The sequence below is a fragment of the Carassius auratus genome, unplaced genomic scaffold, assembly GCF_003368295.1.
Source record: "Carassius auratus strain Wakin unplaced genomic scaffold, ASM336829v1 scaf_tig00036504, whole genome shotgun sequence".
In the NCBI taxonomy this organism is placed as follows: Eukaryota; Metazoa; Chordata; class Actinopteri; order Cypriniformes; family Cyprinidae; genus Carassius; species Carassius auratus.
In genome coordinates this window covers 20,670-43,918 of record NW_020526309.1, presented here as the reverse complement: position 1 = coordinate 43,918, position 23,249 = coordinate 20,670, and the positions used below count along the sequence as shown (strand labels likewise).

At 41.3% G+C, this 23,249-nt stretch overlaps 1 protein-coding gene across 5 annotated transcripts; it reads right to left on the bottom strand.

The window, feature by feature from the left end:
- Positions 1-2,078: 2,078 nt before the first annotated feature.
- Positions 2,079-15,398, bottom strand: LOC113082585 (nucleus accumbens-associated protein 1-like). Of its 5 annotated transcripts, none has more exons than XM_026254160.1 (6): positions 15,223-15,398; positions 10,075-11,106; positions 8,661-8,828; positions 7,153-7,258; positions 6,972-7,069; positions 2,079-5,600 (listed from the first exon to the last, which is right to left on the bottom strand). In XM_026254160.1, the coding sequence occupies exons 1-6, from the start codon at positions 15,278-15,280 to the stop codon at positions 5,293-5,295; spliced, it is 1,770 nt and encodes a 589-aa protein (XP_026109945.1). In that variant the 5' UTR covers positions 15,281-15,398; the 3' UTR covers positions 2,079-5,292. The 5 variants fall into 5 exon arrangements, with proteins under 5 accessions (XP_026109945.1, XP_026109944.1, XP_026109946.1 ...); XM_026254159.1 differs by having other exon boundaries at positions 4,850-5,600; positions 8,661-8,831; positions 15,223-15,394; XM_026254161.1 differs by lacking the exon at positions 15,223-15,398 and adding an exon at positions 14,563-15,048 and having other exon boundaries at positions 4,850-5,600; positions 8,661-8,831.
- Between the last annotated feature and the right edge of the window lie 7,851 nt (positions 15,399-23,249).

The window sequence follows — 23,249 nt, the reverse complement described above, 5'->3', positions numbered from 1 at the left end:
TTACATAATGCTGGATTCAGGAAAGACCTCAGGTTTTTGTCAACTGTAACTCGCTCCATGTAGAAAGACTGTAGTTAGTGCATTGTGTTAAACATACTACTATTTACACAATGGTTCTTAACTAGGTGGACTCACCAGACATAAAGGGCTGCAAGGAGGCTTCAAAATATTGTTTAAAAAGAATAAAAGAAAAATACTTAAAGTATTATAAAAAATAAAATAATAATAATATAATTAAAATGCTAAAGCTGTTACATGGCTAGGATAATTTTCTTACTCGTACATTTGTCTTGTTTTCCAGTACAAATCGCTCTTATTTTCTGAACCAAAAACAATATGTGTATATATATATATATATTTTTCAGAAATAAAAAAAGTATATATTGTTACTTTTTCTCCCTTTGCCATATCTTTTTTCCTTCTTGTTTTAAACAACATTTTGTATTTTCAGAAAACAAGACTTCAAATCTGAAGTCATTTTGCTTCCCACATAAATGTAAAAAGTACAGTTATTGAGGTTCTATATACATACACATAGATATACATATACATGTATGTATATTATATATATATATTCCAAGTGTAGAATTAATTCCCAGTGTACAGAGCAAAGCATAATTATTTAAATCTATTGACAGTCCTAGTTTTTTTTTTTTTTTTTTTCTCTGGCCTACATAGTTGAGGGGGAAAAAAGTTGAGAATTGCTTTAACACACAAACAAACAGCCAAAGACAATCCTTTGTTATAAACTTTTATTAAGATATTCAGCTGTATCCTTTGACTTTTCTCTTACTCATTTTTTACAGTAGTTAATGTGCAATTACTTTGATAATATTGGGTCACAGTTAGGGATTCACAAAGTTATTGGCACTTTGAACACAGACAGAATGGAGTGGATGAGCACTGGCGCTACAGGGTCACTGCATGAGCACAGCTGGGGATGGGTTACAACTCATGCTGAGAGTGCACGACTAACAATCAAACTTCATTAGTGCTTCCATGGAATATACAGTATATAGATTTGTATAGGGATGTATTCATAGAAAGTGAGACACCGCATCGTAAAAACAAAAGTTTCACAACCAGTTTGTTGTTTTGAGTGTTCAAGCGAGCTGATGTCATCCCCCATCCTGTCTGTATTTCTCTGTAATTCGTGATACTATGTCCGGACGTCAATTTGTCCAGCTGTCACACACGTTACTTTACCAAAACATTTGCAAAGTTGGGTTATAATCACCATCCGTCTCATTTCAGGAAAGACTGAAAGCAGAGTGTTGGGGTGTGCTGGAAGAGAACGCAACACGCAGAGAAAGAGGTGAGAGTATCTTTATGTGGTATATCTGTTATTTAGAGTGGAAATAGCAGTGCTGCATTCTGGGAAAAGAGGCTTAGGTTGACAAAAAAAGTAGCAAAAACTGCAAGCCAACGGAAACCCTGCAAAATACAGCCATTGCTCCAGAACAGACGGACCCGGTTTCTGCCTTTTTGCAGAAAGGAAAGACAGTCACAGTTTATAAAAGAGTTCAATTTATAATACATCGCTCCGTACTCTCTCTGGCATGCTGTCAGCGGTCGGCCAGGTTACAAATTCACAATGATCTACAATGCACGGACCCCAACAAACTGTGTTACGAGGAAGAATGACAAGACTTAAACTCACCCGCTCAGGCGTCCGCCGTCTATCTGCTCTCTGCACTCCGTGACACAGTCAGACTGAATTACAAGGTGCCGAGGAGCACGTCTATGAACGCAAACCCAGAAAAGGTGCTTTACTCGAGCACAGAGAGCAGACAGATAGGCAGCGTGACCCAACACTGGTCCCTTCATTCAAACTTGATAACAGGCGAGGCCTAAGTAAAGGAAAAATCCTTTAAAAAGTGAAAAAAAAATTATGATTTCGAACTTGGCGCCGTGGGTTGGTGCTCTTTTGGGCTGGTTGTGATGCTCAAACAACAGAGCAACTTTTTGATAGCGCCACGGAGCCACAGTGTTACGCCTTTTAAGAGGGAAAAATACAAATAAAGATCAACCTTCAAATGGCTTACTTGTAGTATTTTAACAATAATAAAATAAAAATAATAATTACACGTCACCTTCAACTTCCTTGTAAGAGATAGGCCATTTTTTGTGGCCGTCAAGAGTCATCTTTCTCAGGCGTGACACCCCCTGGTGTTGACTGTAAGTAGTAAATCTAAGCTGCAGTAACAGCACACAGACAGCGGGTGGCGCACGGACACAGCGGTTCCTCTCCAGCGACGCATGCAGCATATGTGATCTGTGCCATCAAAATGGAGGACGCATAAACACTGGCACAGTCATAGCTGGCGAGAGAGAAAGAAAGAGAGAGAGAGAGAGAGAGAGAGAGAGGAGCACTGCTGCTCCGTGCCCCACCCAGATACACACGCAGTTCGTCTCCCGCAGTCCTCCTGAAAGGCACCAGTGACCCAGCAGACCTTTAACATCTAAAGAATAGCACACATAGCACCAGTACATCCCTCACCATAACCCCCCACCACTTTAGTCGATAAAAAGAAATGGAGAAAAAAAAAAAACACTCCGTACTCTATCATCAGTCAAACAACTCTATATAGTATCTTTAAAAAACTTGGCAAGTCAACTCTTTCACCTTGAATTAGTAGTTGTTGAAAAGTAAATACAGTACACGTGGTCTGCTAAAAGAATGGAGGAATAAAACGGGAGAAGGAAATGGATGCTTGCACGTTCCCAGATGTTGATTTCGCAGGCTACTCGAATGCTGTACACTTCTAAACAAGAGGCATTATTGTTTTCTGGTCCAAAGGATAGAAAAAGAAACGAGGTCACCGGTCAGACCTGAACCAGACTGCAGTTAAGTAGTAAACTTGCCAGGAGTTCACTTTATTTGCTACGACGCTTAAGCCAGAGAAAAAAAAAAAAAAACACAACAACTACAATTTCCAGATATACAAACACAGCAGAAGCCAGACTTGGTTATGCAACTAAAAGAAATAATAACATGAGCTAAAACAAGAGGGGTGAAAGACCTAATGTAAGCCATCAATTAAAAAGACGAGTGACCTGTTCAAAACGTGGTCAAAATCTGTTCAATAGTCTCTTTGATATTTACATCAGTATTCTGCACGGCTGGCCACAGACGCAGGGGTGCATTCTGGTCCGGGCCAGACACCGACACATACACATCCATGAAGTTTAGTCCAAAAACCATCGATTACACTCTACAAAAAAGGTGCACAATCCACCACTCTCCTCTACAAAAAAGGTGCAAAAAGCTCTAGTTCAGTCTACGAAAAGGTGCAAAGAGGTCCACTTCCTCTGTCAGAAAGGGGGCGGCTACTGTATGTGTCCCAGGAGATCAGACGCGTGAAAATAAAACATGATTTATACCAACACGCAGTGCCTAATAACTCTGGTATGAAATAGCCTACAATATTGGATTTCTGTTTTCGTGAGGCATGCGTGTTTAAACCCCATGCCTGAGCACACATTAAGACATCACATGAAATCCCATTCAAATCCCGATGGAAATCCAGGATATGAAAAAGTTCACGGCTTACGGCAAACTTTCAGACGGCCGAATTTCCTTAAAAGCATCCATTTGAGACGCCTCGGGCACATAAACGCTGAAACAAGCATACCCTAAATCCCCGACTCAACACATCACCCACATGCAAACACACAGTGCCAACTATGTGCAAGGAATGTATACAGATGGTGACTTGTGCGGACACAGACATGCTTGCCTAAGCGAGCACAGACACACACACACACACACACACACACACAGCTGCCCAAACAGGGACATGGGCAACATGAAGAGACTTAATCACTCCGACTCCTCCTCTCCTGGGACACAGGCGATGGAAACCCTCCTCCGCTCCCAAACACACACAAAGTCACTACCTTAAGACAGTAAAGTGACTAACAATGAGAAGCACAACCTCCCTTCCCCCCGGGCTGTAAAAGCGTGTTTGTGTGCGATGATGGGGGAAGCTAAAAAGGTTTTGAGAGATTAAAAACACTTTGTTGTTATGTCCTACACAATTCTTCTTTTCTCTTAAAGGGATAGTTTATCCAATTCGGCCTTCATTTGCTCACCATCAAGTCTTTTCGAACCTGTAAGGTATTCTTAAAGAACACTTTCATGTGCATGCAGTGAGAGTCAGCGAGTCCAAAACAAGACTGAACCCCACTGGCCTTTCACTGAATGAAACAAACACTTTTCTTTTGTGTTTGGTTTGAGATGAGGGTGAGGAAATGATGTCAGAATTTACATTTCTGGATAAACTGCCCCTGTACATCGAATTCAGCCTCGGACACGAGCGTGATCGAGATACAAGCCAAGCACCAGTCTTTGAAATGCAAGATAATCCTTATGCAAAAATAGTCCTTATTTTTTCTCACTATTTCCATTTAAAGCCTGACAACAAGGTGTCTTTTGAGAAACATTTAAGAAAAAAATTTAAAAGGTTTTAAAAAAAAAATAAAAACACAAAGACGAGATTTTAAAACAATCCCTCTCTCTCGAGCTCTAAAGGTGCGAGCAGATAAATATATTTTTATCCTTTACAGTCCTTAATCATCTTTCATCAACTCTGGATTCATCTGAATCACATACAGTGGAACAAGTAGAAGGAGAAAGGAGAAAACGGCGACATAAAAAACAAAAGAACGTGGCAGACTAAGATCCCACATATATTTTGGGAGGAATGGAAGCAGAGAAGGATATCAGATTCTTTCCGTTTTAGACAGAACGAGAGACGGAATATGCAACCTTCTTCTCTTTCTCCTCTCCTCCCTCACTACTTTCTCCATCTGCTGTCCCTTCAGATCTTATGACGGGCATTTTTCCTGTCTCTCTCCTGGGCCAAATACAATCGGCTAGTCTGACATAGCCAGGTGCTACAAAATCATGAATACATTCAAATTCAGTAGAGAGAGGTCCGGGACCTCGGACCTCCGGTCGCAAGAACCTTTCCTGGTCCTAATTACGCATTCCTATAGCATCGGTGACTAGATTTACTTGCCGAGCAGGAAGGCAAAGGGGATCTTCTGTGCAAAAGAGGGTTATTCAGCAAAAAACAAAAATGATTGAAAAGAAAATAGTGCCCCTGGCATCAACCCCTTGTGATCCTCCCGATGCTAGACCGTGCAATCTCCTCCAATCTCCTACCGGACTCTCCCTTTCCCATCCCAGGCAGAAGCAGCAGAGCCCAGAGTCACGCAGCGGGGTGGGAGGCGGGTAGGAGGCGGGGTGGCAGAGGGGATGGGGCAGGGCTTTCCTCGCCGAGTCGCTCACTGAAACAAAGTACCGTTGTCTCCGCCCACACCCTGCAGAGACTCGCCCGAGGATCCTCCGGTCTCAACGGAAGCTCCGCCCTCCAGGCTCGCCGTCTCGAAGGCGGGGTCACCGCTGAGGCCATCCGCTTCCATCTTGATGCTGTCGGGGAGGAAATTGGCGTAGGCATCGCCCTCCGCCATCAGTAGCTTCAGCTTGGGGATCCAGCTCTTCCTCACCACGCGCCGAGCGTTAGTGCACATGTCCGCCGCGATGGCGTTCATCTCGCTCTCCTTAAAGCTGGTGGCGAAGTTCTGGCAGTAAACTGTTGACACAAGTGAAGAAGATATTTCTAAAAACTAGATCACACCAAGAACCAGAACTATTACAGATAACTTTCAGCTCCCACACCGATTCATGATAACGTTCTGTTTATTAGAAGCATGTGCTCAGGTATGTCGTCTGGTGCCGGGCTGATTCTGATTGGCTGTCAATGGTTTTATCACTCAAAAGCTGGATAATAAGTGATTTGAACGTGTTTGCAACAAAATCATTCCTTTTTGACTTCCCCTTTCTCGCAGAGTTATATTGATTGTCAAATGCGTTATTATCACGATTCAATAATTGTAGCAATTTTAAACATTCTGCAATATGCTGAGTGATGCGATAACATATCAAAGTCCCTTTCAGGGAAAATCTGTTTACTCGATGGCCAATTTTGTCTCCGGGCAGCTCATGCAAGACCGAGTGCCATCTAAAAAAAAAAAAAAAAAACTGCTCAAATCTCAAAAACTGCTCGCTGTACTTAAATTACATATCTCAAACTAGCTACAAAATCTGAAATGAACTGCCCCATGAAAGTTCTTTCTAAAGTTAAAAAAAAAAAGTGTTTACAAAGCAGTTTTTACAGGCAACACCAGCCAATGCGCATAATTACACTGTGCGCAATCATTACATTTATGACTGCACATGCACATTGGCTGGGCTAGCCTCAGGTTTCTATGGGAACCAGAGACAATTGCAATGACATTTCCAATCAGCGACTGGCTCTTTCATTTAGAAGGCGGGACTATTTCATCATATTAACCGATGCAGTTTTTCCTATTCATAAGTTTAAGAGTGAACAGTCTTTGTCTATAGTCTTTGCATATATAGAGATATATTAAGAATGAGAGAGCATTATAGAGAGAAGTGACAGCATTGAGACTCGTGTTGTTTGTAAAATGACAGTCTGAAAAAAAAAAAAGATTCCTATTATTAATTTGATCTGTTTTTTCCACATTATGCACAGAGCTTGTAAAATGAAGTGCAGTACTTACAAATCAAGTCAGGTCATGAAAAAAAAAAAAAAAATCATACTTTGTGTCTGTGTCTCAATAGCACACAAATATTGCAAAACTATACCGAACAGTTTTTTCCCCCCTACCCCTAGTGAACAGTTTTAAAGGGACCATTCAATTCAATTAAAAATCTGTCATAATATACACACCCTCAAGTTTAGATTTTAGGCCACTGGCCTATGACTTCTATAGTCTGAAAACAAAAAGTAAACAGCTAGCTGCATCCGTCTGGTTATCAACATTCTTGAAAAAAAATCGTATTATGTGTTCAACAAAAGAAAGAAATTATAATGGTAAGTAAGCGATGACAGACTTTTCCTTTTTGAGTGAAATACTATAAAAGAGCGGGAACTCACACTTGACTGCGTGCAACACTCGGCTGTCCAGCGGCTTACGGCTGGGGTCATTGGTGGAGGAACGGATGCCGGTCCCACAGCTGTTGGCCAGAGTACTCCTGTACATCACACAGAAACAGAAAGTTAGACGTCATACCCTTTCAATGTTATGGTAGACGTCTTTAACGTTTCCCAGACTCACCTGTCGAAGAAAGCAGCCAGCAGCCTCCTCAGAAGGACTTTGTGTCTGGTCCCGGCACTGACGTGACAGTTCATCAGCTGAGCTCGGGAGATGTACACACTGGTGCCTGTCCACAATATACAGCAATCTCACTTAAAAAAGGTGTGAAACTTCATTCATATTCATGTCGTCAAGACATACAAGTAGTTACATATTGAAAGACTGACAAATGCCTTGTGACTCATCGATTTGCATGAATGCATAGAAGGCCCAAAAATGAATGAATACTAATCACGCAAAGCTCAGAGAGAAATTCAGCTTTCCTTATTACTGCTAAAGATCATTCATGTGTGTTAGTACTAACATTGACTTGTGAAGTTTAAGCGCTTGGCTGTTGTCCTGACATCCGTTTTTCTATTTCTGCAGCTTTTCTACACCTATGGCTTTGTTAAATATGGTTGATGTTCTTCTTCATCTATCTGTGTGATAACTTATGCAGTATTATGCTCACTGCAGATACTCATTAAATGCAACTTCTGAAAGAAGTCTCTAAGACAATACAATGAATGCAATAATAGTGAAAACTGATATTATTTGAAAAGAACCATTTTCTATTTAACATTTTAAAATGTCATTTATTCCCGTGATGGAAAATAAGTCAAACCAGATGTTGGACATCAGAATTCAAAAAACAAATCCTACTTCCAAGCGTTATGGGTTTGACAAAAACTAATTCAAACCATTTCAGAAGCTTATTTTATCTTTATCTCGCTCTTAATTAAACATTTCTGTCTCATTTCCATTTTTTGCTTTTCACTCCTCCAGCGCTTTGTATTTGTTCATCTTTTAATGACTTTCTGATGACTTTTTTTTCCCCTCAAAGACCATGGTTTTTCCATTTTTTTTATTGCGAGTCTTGTCTGTTTCAATTCCTCGTTTCATTTTCCACTTTATATTGCTTCATGTCTGGTCTTGTTCGATCACTTGCCTTTATCGTATTTGTAAAGCACTTTGCTCTGCATGTTTATATATACGTGACTGCTGTTTAAATAAAGTTCCAGCGATTAGCGGAATTCATCTGTAACTTACATGTCCTGAACAGATCCAGTCGGGCGGCTCAGAGTCACTAAAGGCCATGATTTACAGCTCACAAAAGCCTCCACTACACTACAGTCACTCAACAAAACCTGTTCTACACCATAATACCACAACACGGCTTCTCCAAACACGGTGGACCCATCAATCATCACACAAGATCATTTGCTTTTCATGGGCTATTGAACATGACTCAGTTGTATGATGCCGGTTCTCCTCCCTATTTGACTCTACTATAGATTAACCGTAACATTGTTTTCTCAGCAGATGTTTTCCTAAAACCCATGCAGGATGATATGACGAAGGTTTGAACAACAAAAGAAGGATTTATTCCACTACAGTATACCTTTGACTCAAGATACTTTGGTTCATCGGTTGCGTTTTTTTTTTTTTTTTTTTTTGTTAATGAACAGGTACAGTGATTAGACTCGGACCTGAAACTAGCTCCAGTTTCTCTGCAGGGTCACCTTCCTCATACAGTTTGGGGTGACAGCGGTTGCCGATCTGAGCGATGAGCTCGGTGGGGAGAGAGGCGAGATCCTGTCGGCCACGCATCCTGGGCCGCGTCTCTGAGTGGTCCGGCAAGGCCTCCACACGTTCACCTGCTGAGAAAGGGAACGGAGTTAACCAAGAGTAGAGAAAGCGTGAAGACAAAAACGTGATCTCCGTGCATGAAGTCTTGACAGCCGTGAAGTCTTTTGACTCTCAAAGACAGACAGATAATACAGAGCTCTTGGGACCAAGACTAATAAAAGACCTGTGAAATCCAAAGGCATCAGAACACATTCGGTTTTCATGCCGTCTGAGAGAAGATAAGAAGTACTTCTCATAAAATATTCATGAGCTCCAAACAGTTCAAGCATTTAGCAAAAAGTGTGAATTTAGCTGTGATGATATTCCTATTTAAGAAGCACAAAAGAATCTAGACAATAGTTAACTTAAAATGAAAAGCAATAAAGCAAGAGGCTGTATACATTACAGCACACACAGGAGCAAAGGAAGTGCTAATTTAAACTTAAAAATAAATTCTCCTCTGCTATCATCAAACCTGTGACTTCTGTTTTCTTCGGTGGAACCAGACGAAGACATTGTTGTGGTTTATTTACAATGCAATCATGAATTGGGAGTGGAGATGGCTTTTTGTGTCTTTATACACCGAAAGTGGTGAAAGTTGATGGGTGTAGCAGTAATGTTTAATTTGTAGAATAATTATTCTTTTTATTCATTCATTTTTGTTAAGGGAAATATTGTAAATGAATTATAACTATGTTGGAAAAAACGTAGCACCAGACATTTCATCTGTATTGAGACATGCATTCTAGTGTAACAAATTGTCGAAATGCTTGGGGACTTTGTTCTCTCCAGCGGTTGTTGATTGAATTTTGAGGTGTGGGAGCTGCAATCAACTACATGTCACCAGAGAGAATCTTTTTCATTTTCAGTAAAAAAAAAATTGATTAAAAATTGCAAGGTCAAATAAATAATGAAAATGTATGCATGGACGAAATGTTCAAAATAAGTAACATGCATCTAAAAATATAGAGAGTAAAATTAAGTTGACATTTAATAAAAACAAAAATTTTCAATTTCTTGCAAAAAGCTATAACTGCTTCAGAAAACTTGAATTATAATGCACGGGTCATATGGACAATGTTTGTGGTGCATTTGCATCTTTTTTTGACATTTAAAAGCTCCAGTCTGCATTTATTGTAATCCAATGGAAAAGGCAACAAGCACATTGTTAAAATTTCACCAGCTCTGTTCCACTGAAGATAAAGTTTAGAATAGTAAGAGGTTGAGTAAATGATTTCAAGTATTTCGTGGGCTGCAGCAGTGCTGTGGACTCACCTGTAGCACCCACGTTGAGCATGCTGTACATGGTGTACATGTTGCAGATCTGCCTGTACTGCTCTTCAGTGCCGTCATCCACCGCCTCCTCCTCTTCCTCATCATCATGGTAAGAGATGGGCGAATCACTGGCATAGGCACTCAAAGTACCGGGGCTGGTGCCTTCAGGGGTGGCACTGCTCGTGCCGTTGCCATTGGTGCTTCCGCCTCCACCGTGCCCCCCTGTGCCCATTCCAAGACCCATACCAAGTCCCATGCTACCTTGCTGCTGAATAGCGCTTCCACGTGCCATTTCTTGGGAAAAACGAGCTGCCTTCCTCATCCCTCCTCCGCCGGCTGCCCCTGAGCCTCCGCCACCTTCCCGATTGCCTCCTTCCCAAAGCCGCTTGGCCACCGGCGTGCAAACCACCGAATACGGCGAGGCCTCCGGCTGCTCAGTCTTCACCCGAGAGACGAGGGGCAACGGGGTCAAGCAGGAAGTGGGTCGACTGGCTGTCGTAGCCACCACCCCGCCTCCGGCGTTAGCCGCAGCACCCGCCGCCGTCTGGGTAACAGGGCTCTGAGGCTCCGACGGAGGGGTTTCTTCAGTATGGAGGCCCTGTGAGTCACAGCTGGGCGAGCTGACCTTCAAGAAGAACTCCGTGCCCTTTTCCATAATCTGCTGGATCTGGAGGAAGCCGGCCGTGTACATGAGCAGAAACTGGTCTCCGACGTTCATGCTGAGGCGGCCGGTGTAGCAGAAGGCCAGGATCTGCTGAAAGCTCTGCGGCTGTACGGCCGGGGGCAACTCCACCACCGTAGGGGTTTTGCTGCCCGCACTGCTGTTGAAAAGGTCACGGAAGTAGGAGCTGCTGGCCGCCAGCACGGCGCGGTGGGCTTTAAAGGTGTGGCCTTTCACCACCACGGACACGTCGCAGTACAGCCCCTGCAGCCGCTGCTCGTTCAAACACTCCAGGACATTGTTGCCGAAGTTTGGGATCGCCATCTGAAGGGTCTGAGCCATGGCGCTATGGCCAGCACCACCAGAGAAATCTGAGCAGCACCGGAGGAAGAGAAGGAGGGAAAGAGAGATGGAAGAGAAAGAAAGAGATCTTTGTCAGCAGCATTCTCTCAGCAGCACAGTAGTTCATCCCTGAAGACTCACTGCAACCATCATTTGCTTTTAAAGCAGTAAAAATCCTCCGAATCCGACACAATTTATTGCAAGACACAAACGGCCACCAGCAACAGACTGTTACATTAAAAGGTGAGATGTATAAGTCCCCAGGGAGGAGTCTGTGTGCAATTTCGAGCGGCCTAGAACACGCGAACTCTATAAAAAAAATAATAGGGGGGGTTGGCGAGCCGGCTCTTAAATCCTGTGAGCGGGATGTGACTGCTAATCTGAATGAGATGGTGATTCAGCTGAGACAGAGATAAAATGGCACTCTTTACAGTACTACAGCAGCGAGGGAGAGAGCGCCACACAGATACCAAACCAGTGATTGAGGTCATAGTTGAGGAAAAGGGAGGAAAACAATGGGCTTTGACTAACATGGCAGTCAGTCTTATTACAGCTAAATGTGACACCATGAGCAAAGCCATCATTACAGTTTACAGCCGTGCTGCTGGGGAAATTCATTACAGACGCTTAACCTGCGCGTTCTACTATAAAATGGGCTGTCCAAAACTTTACTACAGAGTTTAAAACTGCTTACAATGCCCTCCTTTTTAGGCAAAAAATACGCTCATATTAGTCGGGGGAGGATTTTTGGCGGATCAGCGGCAGAATGAGTGGCAGATCTTTTTGAGAAGGCACAGATTGACATTTTGCCGTCAGCGCAAAAATTGTGGCTTATTGTTTAGCAGTCACTTGGTGAAGTAAAAACAGCCCTCAAATCATGTCAGCTAAACCAACACGACAGAATAAACTGTGATGTGATATACTTCACACATTAAGATTAGACTGCGGTAGGCAGAACATCTGGGCACATGTTTCCCACACAAGCCATCGCATTAAAAATCACTGAATCTGATCTGATCACACAGAACTAACAGGACATTCGTTGTTAAAGAAGTACCCTCTTTGTCTGACTTCAGGCTCGCTCCCCCTCCCTTGCATGCGCACACACACACACACAAACACAAGCCATAGACATCGGACAAAACGGCTTGTTTACAGTTGGCCAGAGAGCAGTGGCACACATACACATTGAGAGGCCCAGGGTTTATTTAAGAAGCTTTCCCTCGGGGTGGGGAAGAGAGGACACCTTAGGTATGGTTATCACAGTGTGCAAGGAACACAGACTTTTAAAGTCTTTATTCACAAGCCAATCTGCACGTATGAGACTTTCAAACAGTCAACATGCAATAACTGATGAGGCTGGAGCATCTATCACATGTACTTGTAAAAACACAGAAAAAAAAGCAATGTCATATCTTCAAACTTATTTTACTAAAAGTAAGGTAAACTACTGAAATTTCTAGCACTTATTGTCAATGACAAATTATTTACTCTAAATGGATATTTGACCCCAAAAATAAGATTCGGTCATTATTTACTCACTCTCCACTTGTTCCAAACCTGTAGTCCCCAATGACTTCCACAGTATTTGTATTTTTTTTTTTTTTTTTTTTACCATACTACGGACGTCTATGTCTACCATCAACTGTTTGGTTGCAAAAATTATTTAAAATATCCACTTTTGTCAGAAAATAGAAACTTGTACAGTTTTGGGACAACTTGAAAGGGAGTAAAAGGTGACAAGAATTTTTATTTTTAAGTGAACTACTGCTTTTAATTTCTTGTTAAGTCATGTCAACTGGGCCAATCAAAATCAAAACGTGTCCTAGTTTACCTGAACTCACCCACAGTCAAAGGCAAAGGTGCTTGTAACCGTTTTACTAAACCATTGCGGTCAATATATAAAAATAATTCATTTTAATGAATCTAAAGATTTACACATTTGGTGATTTGAGCATTACCACATTGTGCCTTCTTTAAGGAAAGAAAATTATAAATACATGAATCTGTTTGTTTGGTGCTACAGAACTTCTTTGCTTAACTAGCTTCCAACTTTTTTTAAGCAAACATAAGAAGAGTGAAAAAAATTATGTTTTACATAAGAAAAATAAAGTAAAGATAAAGAAAACATTGTTCAATTCAATATTTGTATAAAAGAATGGTACATGGGAAGTCGATGATTTTCCATTAGAGTAACATGATACACTACACTATTTATATTACATTTATACATTTATTACAATATAGATTCTAAGAAGCTAACTGGTATAAAAAAATACAAATAAAAAATAAATAACTTAAATATAAAAAGATTGAGGCCCCTTAGGAAGTTTACAGAGAGTGTCCAAGCGGGTCCCGGGCCCCAGTTGAGAACCACTGATGCACATCAAAGCAAAAAGAAACATCTGTCTAATACTGTGATGCCAAGCCTGTGTGATGGAAGTGCAGACATACGCCGATACATGAACTAACACTAATCCAGCGATGCAGGACAGTGAAGTAGAAGATAAAAAAACAGAGCAAACCTTTGGCCGCCAGTACAGCGGTGTTATGAGGCTGTGTCGGCGGCAGGCTAACCGTGTGTCCGTCCGGAGCTCTCCCCTGGCACGGGACGTGGAGGGGGTGAAGAACGATGGCAAAAGCGCCCACTATGAGCCACTCTGTGTGAAATGTAGCACCTACATGCGAGCGAGCACAAACGCAGCGGAGGTAACGTTAAGCGGTGAGTCGCTCGAAATGAGCAAGTTTGCCGCTCTTGTCCCGTCTTTGCCAATGCACCGCACCGAGAGCGAGCTCGTGCCTAACTTACATCCTCGGGCCTAAACGGGTCCGCCAAAACGAGGCTTCGCCCCGTTCCGTTACAACGGCAACACTCAACAATCTCCAACGATTAAATGAACAGCCGGTATTGGCATCACAAAAACACAACCAAGTGCATACGTTTCGGTCCTCGGGATTTCAAAGTTAATGTTGCATGGCGTTTCCGCGCGAGTTCGGATACCCCACCTTATCTTATTTCACAGACATCAACAGGTCATCCCGGGACAAATGCTCGTACTGGGGGCGAGCCAGACTGAACCAGCGCCGACGCTAGGGGGGGTCGGCCAGACTCCGCCGATAAGAAAATGAGCGAACTACTCCTTGCCACAACAACATCGATCACGCGCAAAGTGTCGTCTTCAAAATCTAAAGCATATATATATAAGACGTCTGGCTGACAGATTAAAAAGATCCCGGAAATCGGGTTTTTAAGTGAGCCAGATCTGACTCCGGAACATCTGCCAGCACGCGCGTTCAGCCATGTCTGTGAGGTCGGTGAAGTGGTTAAACTTTTTGTTGGTACCATTAGTCTGTGCCCATCCCCCACCGCACACCTTCCCCAAATCAATGCCCCCCAAACATCTCAAATCCGCCGGATTTCAGCCAAGATTCCAGGACAGCCGCTCGCGTGACGCGCCGCGCGGATTCAAATGCGGGATACTCACCCCTTAGCTGGAGGCCGTTTCAAAGTGTTTCAATGGAGTCCGACGCGCTCGCTCTCCTTCACTCTCTCGCCTCGACTGTCTCGCGCTGGAAACAGCCATTCATTGTGGGCATAGGCGCGGAGTCGATCGCAGAGCTATCGAGCGCGAACTCTTTTTTTCCAGCGGGATGCGGAGCGCAGAGCCACTGATCATGCATAGACTAGACATGACTCCCCGTCGTCACTCAATCGCATGATCATCACAGGCGCAGCCTCAATGCCAGGAGACCTATCCAGCGTCGAGATGTGTTTGCGCATAGGCTGGCACAGCAACAGCAAAAAGAGCCACCGCCTCGTTTCCATACGTGCGCAAAAAGTAGGCCATGCCTCTACGTCTTTCCAGACAAATCCCCATGCACGCGAGACGATGTTAACGGGAACACCAAATAACGTTTGCTTATACCGAATCAGCGTTTAGAGCTCGAGAATTTCACTGCGATCCGCTTAGTCATGAGTGGCGCCTTTGCTTTTTCTCTCGCTTATTTCAGTAAAATCCCTACATAATTAATTTCAACAGCCTTACATGTAAATAAGCACCTGTCAGCGTCAATGAGGCTAGAGGACGATTCTTGATTAGAATCGTTTATCAATGCATTTCACGTGGGAAGCATGAAGCACTCACTGTATGTTCGAGTAATCCATCTAAGTTTGCGCGCACCAGACCTGCAGGTGACGTACATCTATGTTTCTGAACCTATACGACCGCGTGACGTCACATGCTGAACATATAGATGTCCTTACATTACCCCGGTGAGATGCATTTCCAATTGCATTTTTTTTTGCGTCTGGAAAACGTGCGCACGGGCTTCCGTAGTCACGATTTGGTGAAATTGAAAACAGTGGGTTGCCAGATTGGGGTATGTGTAGTATTTCACTGCATTTCAGAAGCTCTAAAATCAGACAGGTCCATATTATATACCATTTTAAGCGAGGGAGGTTATTTTGGGATTTCATTAGTGGATTGGACAACTAAATAATTTTTTTTCGATGTTTGTTTTGTTGCTTTCAGTGGGGTTTTTGCTTGAGCGCTGTAACTTGAACCTGAGACACATTATCCAGTTTTGATAACTCGTGTGTTACATTGTCACTTTATATAAACAGGATCATTGTGTTGAAATGATATTAAGAGTAACTCTTAAAAAAAACCGATGTGACATCTCAATTCAGATAAAATGTTCAGTTTACAACCATTACTTTAATTTTTCAAAAGTAATATCTATGAATACCGTTTGTCTATTTAATCTGTCATTAAACTAATTTACTTCTCTTTAGTCAAACTAGCCATATCCGAAATGTAACTGACCATTTGTTGAACGAATAAATACATAAACATCTGGCCCCATGTTGTACCCATAGACTGTAAAAATGTAGTAGCTAATTTGAGGAAAGTGATGATGTAAAATGTATACGTTGGAAAATTCAAACAAAACGTAACACTGCCATCTATTGGCATTGTTACAACATCTCAGGATGTAGAGGGTTTTATTTTCTCTTAAAAAGAAGCTCCGACCCTTTCAAACCTTTACTCTATGTATTCTTTCGGTGAGCGTGATTTCACCAAGAACAACATCCTTATTGATCCTGGAACAACATTCCTATCAACCAATCAGAATTAAGGGATAACTTTTCAGGAAATGTCTGTTTTAGGCTTACATTCAGAGTTAGGTGCTTCTACACCCTTGTTAATCAGCACTTATCCCATACTGATTTTAAGAATAAATTATGGGTAGGGTTCGGTTTAGGGGTAGGGATTGGGTTAAATACACATTTTTATTTATATGTCATGTTGATCCGAGAACATGTCTTATTTGGCAAAATCAGAGCGACCATATTCTTACTGCATCTTAAGCATTCCAGTATATGGCCTTTTAAGAGTCTTCCTTTTTCTTGTCATCTACTAAATTACTCATGCAAAGTCTATTAAAGTCTATTAAAGAGTCAGTCACATTTGAATATCTTGTGGTTCAGTGCCACATCTACTGCATATCGGAGACCCAGTCATTACATCCTGTGTACTATGTATATTATATAGCTAGTATGTAATGCACATACTTTGTATGAAATGTGTTAATATATGCAGGTACATTTATTTTATTGATTCTCTATGTTAGTTTTGTGGCGCTTTTTAATGTTACTATTAATATTTCACCCCTTTAGTTCCTTTCGTAGTTTGGTCATATGTCATGTGTGTGCTGTTTGCAGGTGAGAAGCAGCCTCCTCTTTTTTATGCGCTTTAGCATCTGCAGGAAACAGTAAATGTGTCACCACTGATGGCAGCTGCTGTGTGGCCGGAAATGACATCCACAGTTAATTCACAGCTTGAGCGCAGATTGTCTGGAGAACAGAGTCCTCAGCTGACAGATGGCAGGGGTGAAGAGGGAAAATAGCTCCAGATGAGGTTTAACAACAGTACAGTAGGAATTGATTGGTTACTTCTGTTCACCACTTGATGGCAGCACTTGCACATTTAAACTTGGTGACTTTAAGCTGCTGGAAGAAACACTGACGTGCAGCGCTGAAATGTGGCATAAATTAACCTTATGGGTCGCGTGAGTTATGTAAAGACCCTGACAAGACCCTGACAATCGTTAGAAAGCCGTTAGCTATAATAGATCCATTTGTTGCATGAGATGCTCTTTCGATTTACACTGTTTTATACAAGGTTTCTAGAACAGGTATTTTTTTATTTTTTTAGATGCTATGGCCCCCGAATACGATCATCCTGATGTGAGGGCCCAGAGTCCTACAATTTTAAAGGCAACTATATATTTTTATTTACAAAGACATAACTAATAGACCAAAAGGGTGTCACTGAAGCGGTATTCAAAAGGTACTGATATGTAGGCCTACACTTTAGGGTACCTTTTGTACATTTAAGGTACTAATATGCACCCTTTAGGGGGTAAATAAGGAACAAAGGTGTACCTTTTGAAAAAGATAGCGTGAAAGATTCCTTTTGAAAAGACAGCTACTGTACCTTTTTTTGAGAGTTTTTTTTTTGTCAAAAACGAATATCGTAAACATGTAAAATATTATTTGGGGAAAAATTAAGCTTGTGTTTTGTTGCATTATTACTTTTGTCTACTCATACTGTACTATAAGATGTATTATTAATAATTTAAATTAATTATTGGAATCTTTTTGCATCTTTTTTTATTCTAATTCTTTATTTATCTGTTAGTTAATTGGAACTTATTTTTTATCATTTATTTTTACATATTTGCCCTGTTTTTCTCTAAACTTTTTCACAGAGCCCCTTTAGCACACATTCAGCTTCTGTTGACTTTTCCATCTTTTTCAGATCTTTTAAATATGAACCAATTCTTCTAGTTCCCCCGTTCTCAGATGACAGTTGAAATGGCCACACATCAGTCATCCAAACTATCCTGCTCTCCTCGCAGTCTTGTATGCTTCTGCTCAGTGCTAATTACGCTTCCCATTCTGCAGACAACTAACAGCCTTTATCCAAGAACGAACTTAGCACAGCTATTAAGGACCATGATGAAACATTGGTGTGAATTTAACAGCTGGCTAAGATTGGCCAGATGGGACGTCCTGCACTATAAAACAAGTAAATCATTCTCATTCACCTTAGCAGGCAGAGAGAGACCCTCAGGTCACGGATGTGAGTTCCTTAAGGTTTACTGTACACCAGAATACTTCTGAAGACTTCTTAAAGGAGAAAAACAAGCACTCAGAGCCATTCAGACAGATGGAGAGAGTGGTGTGAGATGGACTTGGTGGTTAAAATTCACAAGTGTGCCGAATCTGAGAAGGAGGTGCTTGTTGAATGGATGATAACAGAATGAACAAGTGATCGGGTGAGTTCTCCAGTACCACAGAAGAAGAAGCCTGTAGTCTACTACTCATCCCAGCGCGTTCATTTATTCACGCCATCATTTATTCATCTTTCCTCTTCCACCCTGATAATTAATTTTCAAAGTGAATTTCTAAGTCCCTCAGCGAGAGACAGGTACATGATGTTCTTTCTCCAAGAAAGTCCTCTCGTCACTCAACACAAAATAAGACCTTTGTACGTCAGCGTTGTGTATTTTTAGTACTTTGTCGGCCGTTTTACACACAGTTGGTGTCTGGGTCTCCAGTGCTCCCTCAGATCGACGTGAGAGAGTGACAGTAATGGAGCGAGAGGAGAAGAAGGATCTGCCTTTTTTAAGCAGTGTCACACACGATCTTTTCGGCTCTACCTTGGCTCATTGCTTGTCTCACTTCTGCGGCACGTTGCCATGGGAACACAGCTGCAGCACTCGAGTCGTGAGTCGGGGAGGCTGGGGGATGCTATTTAGTAAACACATTCGCGTTTCTTCATTGGATTTAGCAAGTTGGAAGGGAAAAGGTGGCTTACAGAACCTACAGTCATAGCTTTGCCAATAGTGTGAGAAATGTGTTGTTTTGTGTTAGAGGCTTGAAATGTTCTCATCTTGGAGGGGTTTACAAGTCAGCTCTCTGGAGGAGTGCTCGAGAACTCACTCTATCACTTTTTCTGGTTATCTAATGTGTTAAACATGTTTAACATGTTCAGATTTCTTACTCAGACTCAATGCCAGGAAACCTATATTGATGGGACAGGTCACTTACAAATCATTTAGCTACTCACCTTTATGTTGGTCCAAACTTTTGTGATTTTTTTTTTTTTTTTGTGAAACTCAAAAGATGATTTTATTTTGGTAAAATGTCTAATTTGTTTTTTGCACTGTATGGACATTATCTGTTCAGTCATTCTTCTAAATATCTTCTTTTGTGCTTTGCAAAAGTAACTCACACAGGTCGGGAACAATGAGTAAGTAATTGATGACAGAAACCAAATTAGTTTTCCAATCCCTGTTAAAAAAAAAAGAAAAAAAAAAAAGAAAATGATTTTGGAATCTTTTTTTTTTTTTTTTTGAGTGTGGGTGAACTGTCATCTTAAAGGAATAGTTCACCCAAAAATGAAAATGTTGTCATCATTTACTCACCCTCACGTTATTTCAGATCTGTACAAGTTTTTTTCTTAAGCTGAACATAAAAGAATATATTTTGAAGAATGCTGGGAATCATACAGTTGATGGTCCCCATTGATATATTGTTTTCCTAACTATGGAAGTCAATGGGGACCAACAACATTTTATTTCTTCTTTAGTTCTTTTTTTTATGTTCATAAGAAAGAAACTCATACAGGTTTTGGAACAACCTGAGGGTGACTTAACGATGATTAAAAATGTTCATTTTGGGGCGAACTACTGTATTCCTTAGGCTATGCGTTTAACGAGGCATTTTCTCATTTGTCTTCTTCTCTCGTATACTTCACTCTTGTTTTATAGAGTCTCTGATGGCTTTAACTGTGCTGAATAAGAATGTCATCACTGGCATAAACACATAAAACACATACAGTCACCATACTATGTTGTTCTCCCTTTGATTAAGAGTCCAACTCTCAGCAGGCCTGTTACACATTGCACATGGCATAATGTCGATAGTACTATTTTCAAATAGAATATGTCATCAGCCATTTTTGTAGCAGTGATGGACACTGTTAACAGGGAATACCTGAACTAAGGCTCAGTTATGTTCAAGACATGCAGTCACTATTGCTTAGTGAGAAAACTCCTGGAAGAGCGTCAGAAGTTAGTTTCTAAGAGTTACGCTTTGTAAATGTATGCAAACTCCTAAAAATATAGGTACTGTGTGATCATTTTAAATGTGATTTCCTTCAGCATGTAAAAAAAAAAAAAAAAAAAAATTATATATATATATATATATATATATACACACACACACACACAGATATTCTATTGTGCAGACATCCTAGTGTGTATTGAATGAACTTCAGTATCTGTTTCAGGAGCCTGGAAGCCTTTCCTTTGTGATTTATGAGTACTGGAGAAACCAGCCACAAGACTTAAAGATCGGGGCCGTTGCTAGAGGGGTGAAAGCTGGTGACGTTTATATGGGCGGTGCCCCCAGCGATTTCAACCGACTACCCGAGACCAGCATAAGAGATGCTCAGGATAGTTGATGGACAACTGCTGCACGTCATCACGAAAGCTTATCAGTTGCTTGTGTTTTTAAAGGGTTAGTTCATCCAAAAATGAAAATTCTGTCATTAATTACACCCTCATGTCGTAAGGTCCAAAAAGGTAAGAAAAACATCATCAAAGTAGTCCATGTGACATCAGAGGGTCAGTTAGAATTTTTTAAAGCATCGAAAATACATTTTGGTCCAAAAAAAATAATAATAATAATTAGGACTTTATTCAGCATTGTCTTCTCTTCCGGGTCTGTTGTGAGCGTGACCATACATACATTTTCAATGGACGGACAGAAAGCTCTCAGACTAAATCTAAAATATCTTAAACTGTGTTCCGAAGATGTACGTAGGTCTTACGGGTTTGGAGCAACATGAGGGTGAGTCAATAATGACAGAATTGTTCAGTGAACTAACCCTTTAAGACTTGTCAAGAATTTAAAGCATTCAAACACAAGATGTGAAAGAAATCAACTGAGTACTTGCGTGCCATGCTCGGTGCGCACACAGAGAGCTGTGACTCAGACAGCGAAAAAATAAATAAAATTAACCGAGTTTTCCTTTGCGTCCTCCTGTGCCTGAACGAACAAATACTCCTCAACAGTTTAAACATGCAAGATGCGAAAGAGCCAAATTCAGCACCCACGTGCTGTGTTCTGTGCACACGTCGCCCACGCAGAGAGCCATGTCTCACAACCCTTGAATGCAACTGAGTTTTGCCTCTTCTTGCGCTTTAACGGACAAATGCATCCAAAAGTGTCAAAATACCCTTCTCGGTGAGAATCCTCGAACAACTGTTGGCTGTGTCTTAAGTGGTTGTGTCTTAAGTGAACAAACAGTTGAGAAAGATATCGGATGTGTATCATAATTGCAATGTCTCTTAAAGTGACTTCACCCTAATTTACTAGCTACTGTCAGTGTCCTTAACGTCAATCCAAGAAAATAAAAGATAGAAAAACATTAACTGCTCTTGATTGAATTACTTTGTCATTTTAATAAGAACTAATCTATATTTAATTTACACAAGACAATGAAGCCTATTTGATTATTCAGTTTCTGTACCTGAATACCTACCAACATTGTTTACTTTCTGTCTATTTATTTATATGTGCTATTTACATGGGTGCAACCTGCACCAGGACCCCGTAAACCCCAGTTACGGCCCGCTTAAGACATCTGTTTTGTAAGTTCCTCAGAAAACCGAGCATTTTGAAAAGCTACCGAAAGGTTCTTCAGAGGCTTTCACCAGTCTGGGGCTTTTAAAAGTAATACATACTAACAAACAAACTCGAATTTATAACCGTAAACATCATTAAGAGCAGCTTGTCCAAGAAAAAACACATTAGGTGAGTGGGTGGATAGTTAGCAGTCTTTGATCCTTTGTAGATAACAGATGGTCTTTTTTAAAATGATGACATCTTCCTCTAACATAACGGGAGGCTGCATATTGCGGTTGAGATCACGCAGGAGTGGCATCATCCCAGAGTGGAGAGGTCTACCCCGATCTTCACTCTCTCACTCCCCCTCCCATTCTCTTTCGGCATCTCTCACCGATCCCACCACAGTGTAGTAAAGCGGATAGGCAGCTAAACAAACAGCGAAATCTTTTCAGTGAAGACCGCGACAGAGGTAAGAAACTTTTATATGTTTATACCACCTAAATCCGCGATAATCGATGCTGGGAATGCCTGGGCGAAATAGATGGAGCACCTCGTTACACAGTAGCGGAGATCAGGCATCGTGGTTGCCCAGACTGCGCATTGCTCTTATGAGAAGCCACCTGCACGCGCTGCGACTCACGCGCTTTATCCAGAGATCACGGAGAAGCCGTTTTCTGTTCATATGCATGTGGCTAAAAGCATGTGGGTTTTGGAACTCAAAACCGTGATTTTTCTCGTGAATGTTACTTGTGTCGTGAAATCTGAAAGATCATGTATATCCTTACATAGGCTGTAGTTCACTGGGGGTGGTCTTAATCTATGGGCATGTAATAAACATGGAGAGCGACTGCGGGAGATGCACTTAGGGCGCACCGTTAGTTCGCCGCTGACAGATGTGCGGAGGGGATTTGGTATTAATATACCATGGCGGGGTTTTGTTGGCGAACTGCGTGACACGGTTTCGGCTCACAGCAGCATGCATGTCACCGAAGCCCCAGTATTTCATAACTTTGACATGCTTCGTTTCTTCTCATGTATTATGCATGTAAGAAAGCATTGCGTCTCCACGAACTGTGGTGGAATTACATTCCCAGCTCACAGGGTGTGCGTTTTTGTACGGGTGAGAGAGTGAGAGATGTTAAATAATGATCAGTGTTTCTTTTAATATGCTTCGAGAGAAGTAACAGTGTGACACTGGCTTTGATTAGTCTCTATGACAGTACAGTTACAATGTCCAGGATAACCTGTTGGGCATTCACATTATAGTAAAATAATATTTTTATTGAATTGAATTCTTGTTCTTTGCTTCTATACATTTTTTCTGTGTAAAATCAATATAAAGAATATAAGACACATTTTAAAAATGCTTTCGATATAACCATATTAATACCACATGAGCAAAAATTATATTGTGCTGAATTGGCCACTGGTCATTTCAGTTGTGTTGATATTCAGTACTACAGCATA

Coding starts and splice junctions, on each gene's coding strand:
- LOC113082585 (XM_026254159.1), bottom strand. CDS start 15,280: ATGTACGTCACCTGCAGGTCTGGTGCGCGCAAACTTAGATGGATTACT. Junction 8,832..10,074: donor GCTCAACGTGGGTGCTACAG/GTGAGTCCACAG, acceptor TCCCTTTCTCAG/CAGGTGAACGTGTGGAGGCC. Junction 7,259..8,660: donor GAAACTGGAGCTAGTTTCAG/GTCCGAGTCTAA, acceptor TATTGTGGACAG/GCACCAGTGTGTACATCTCC.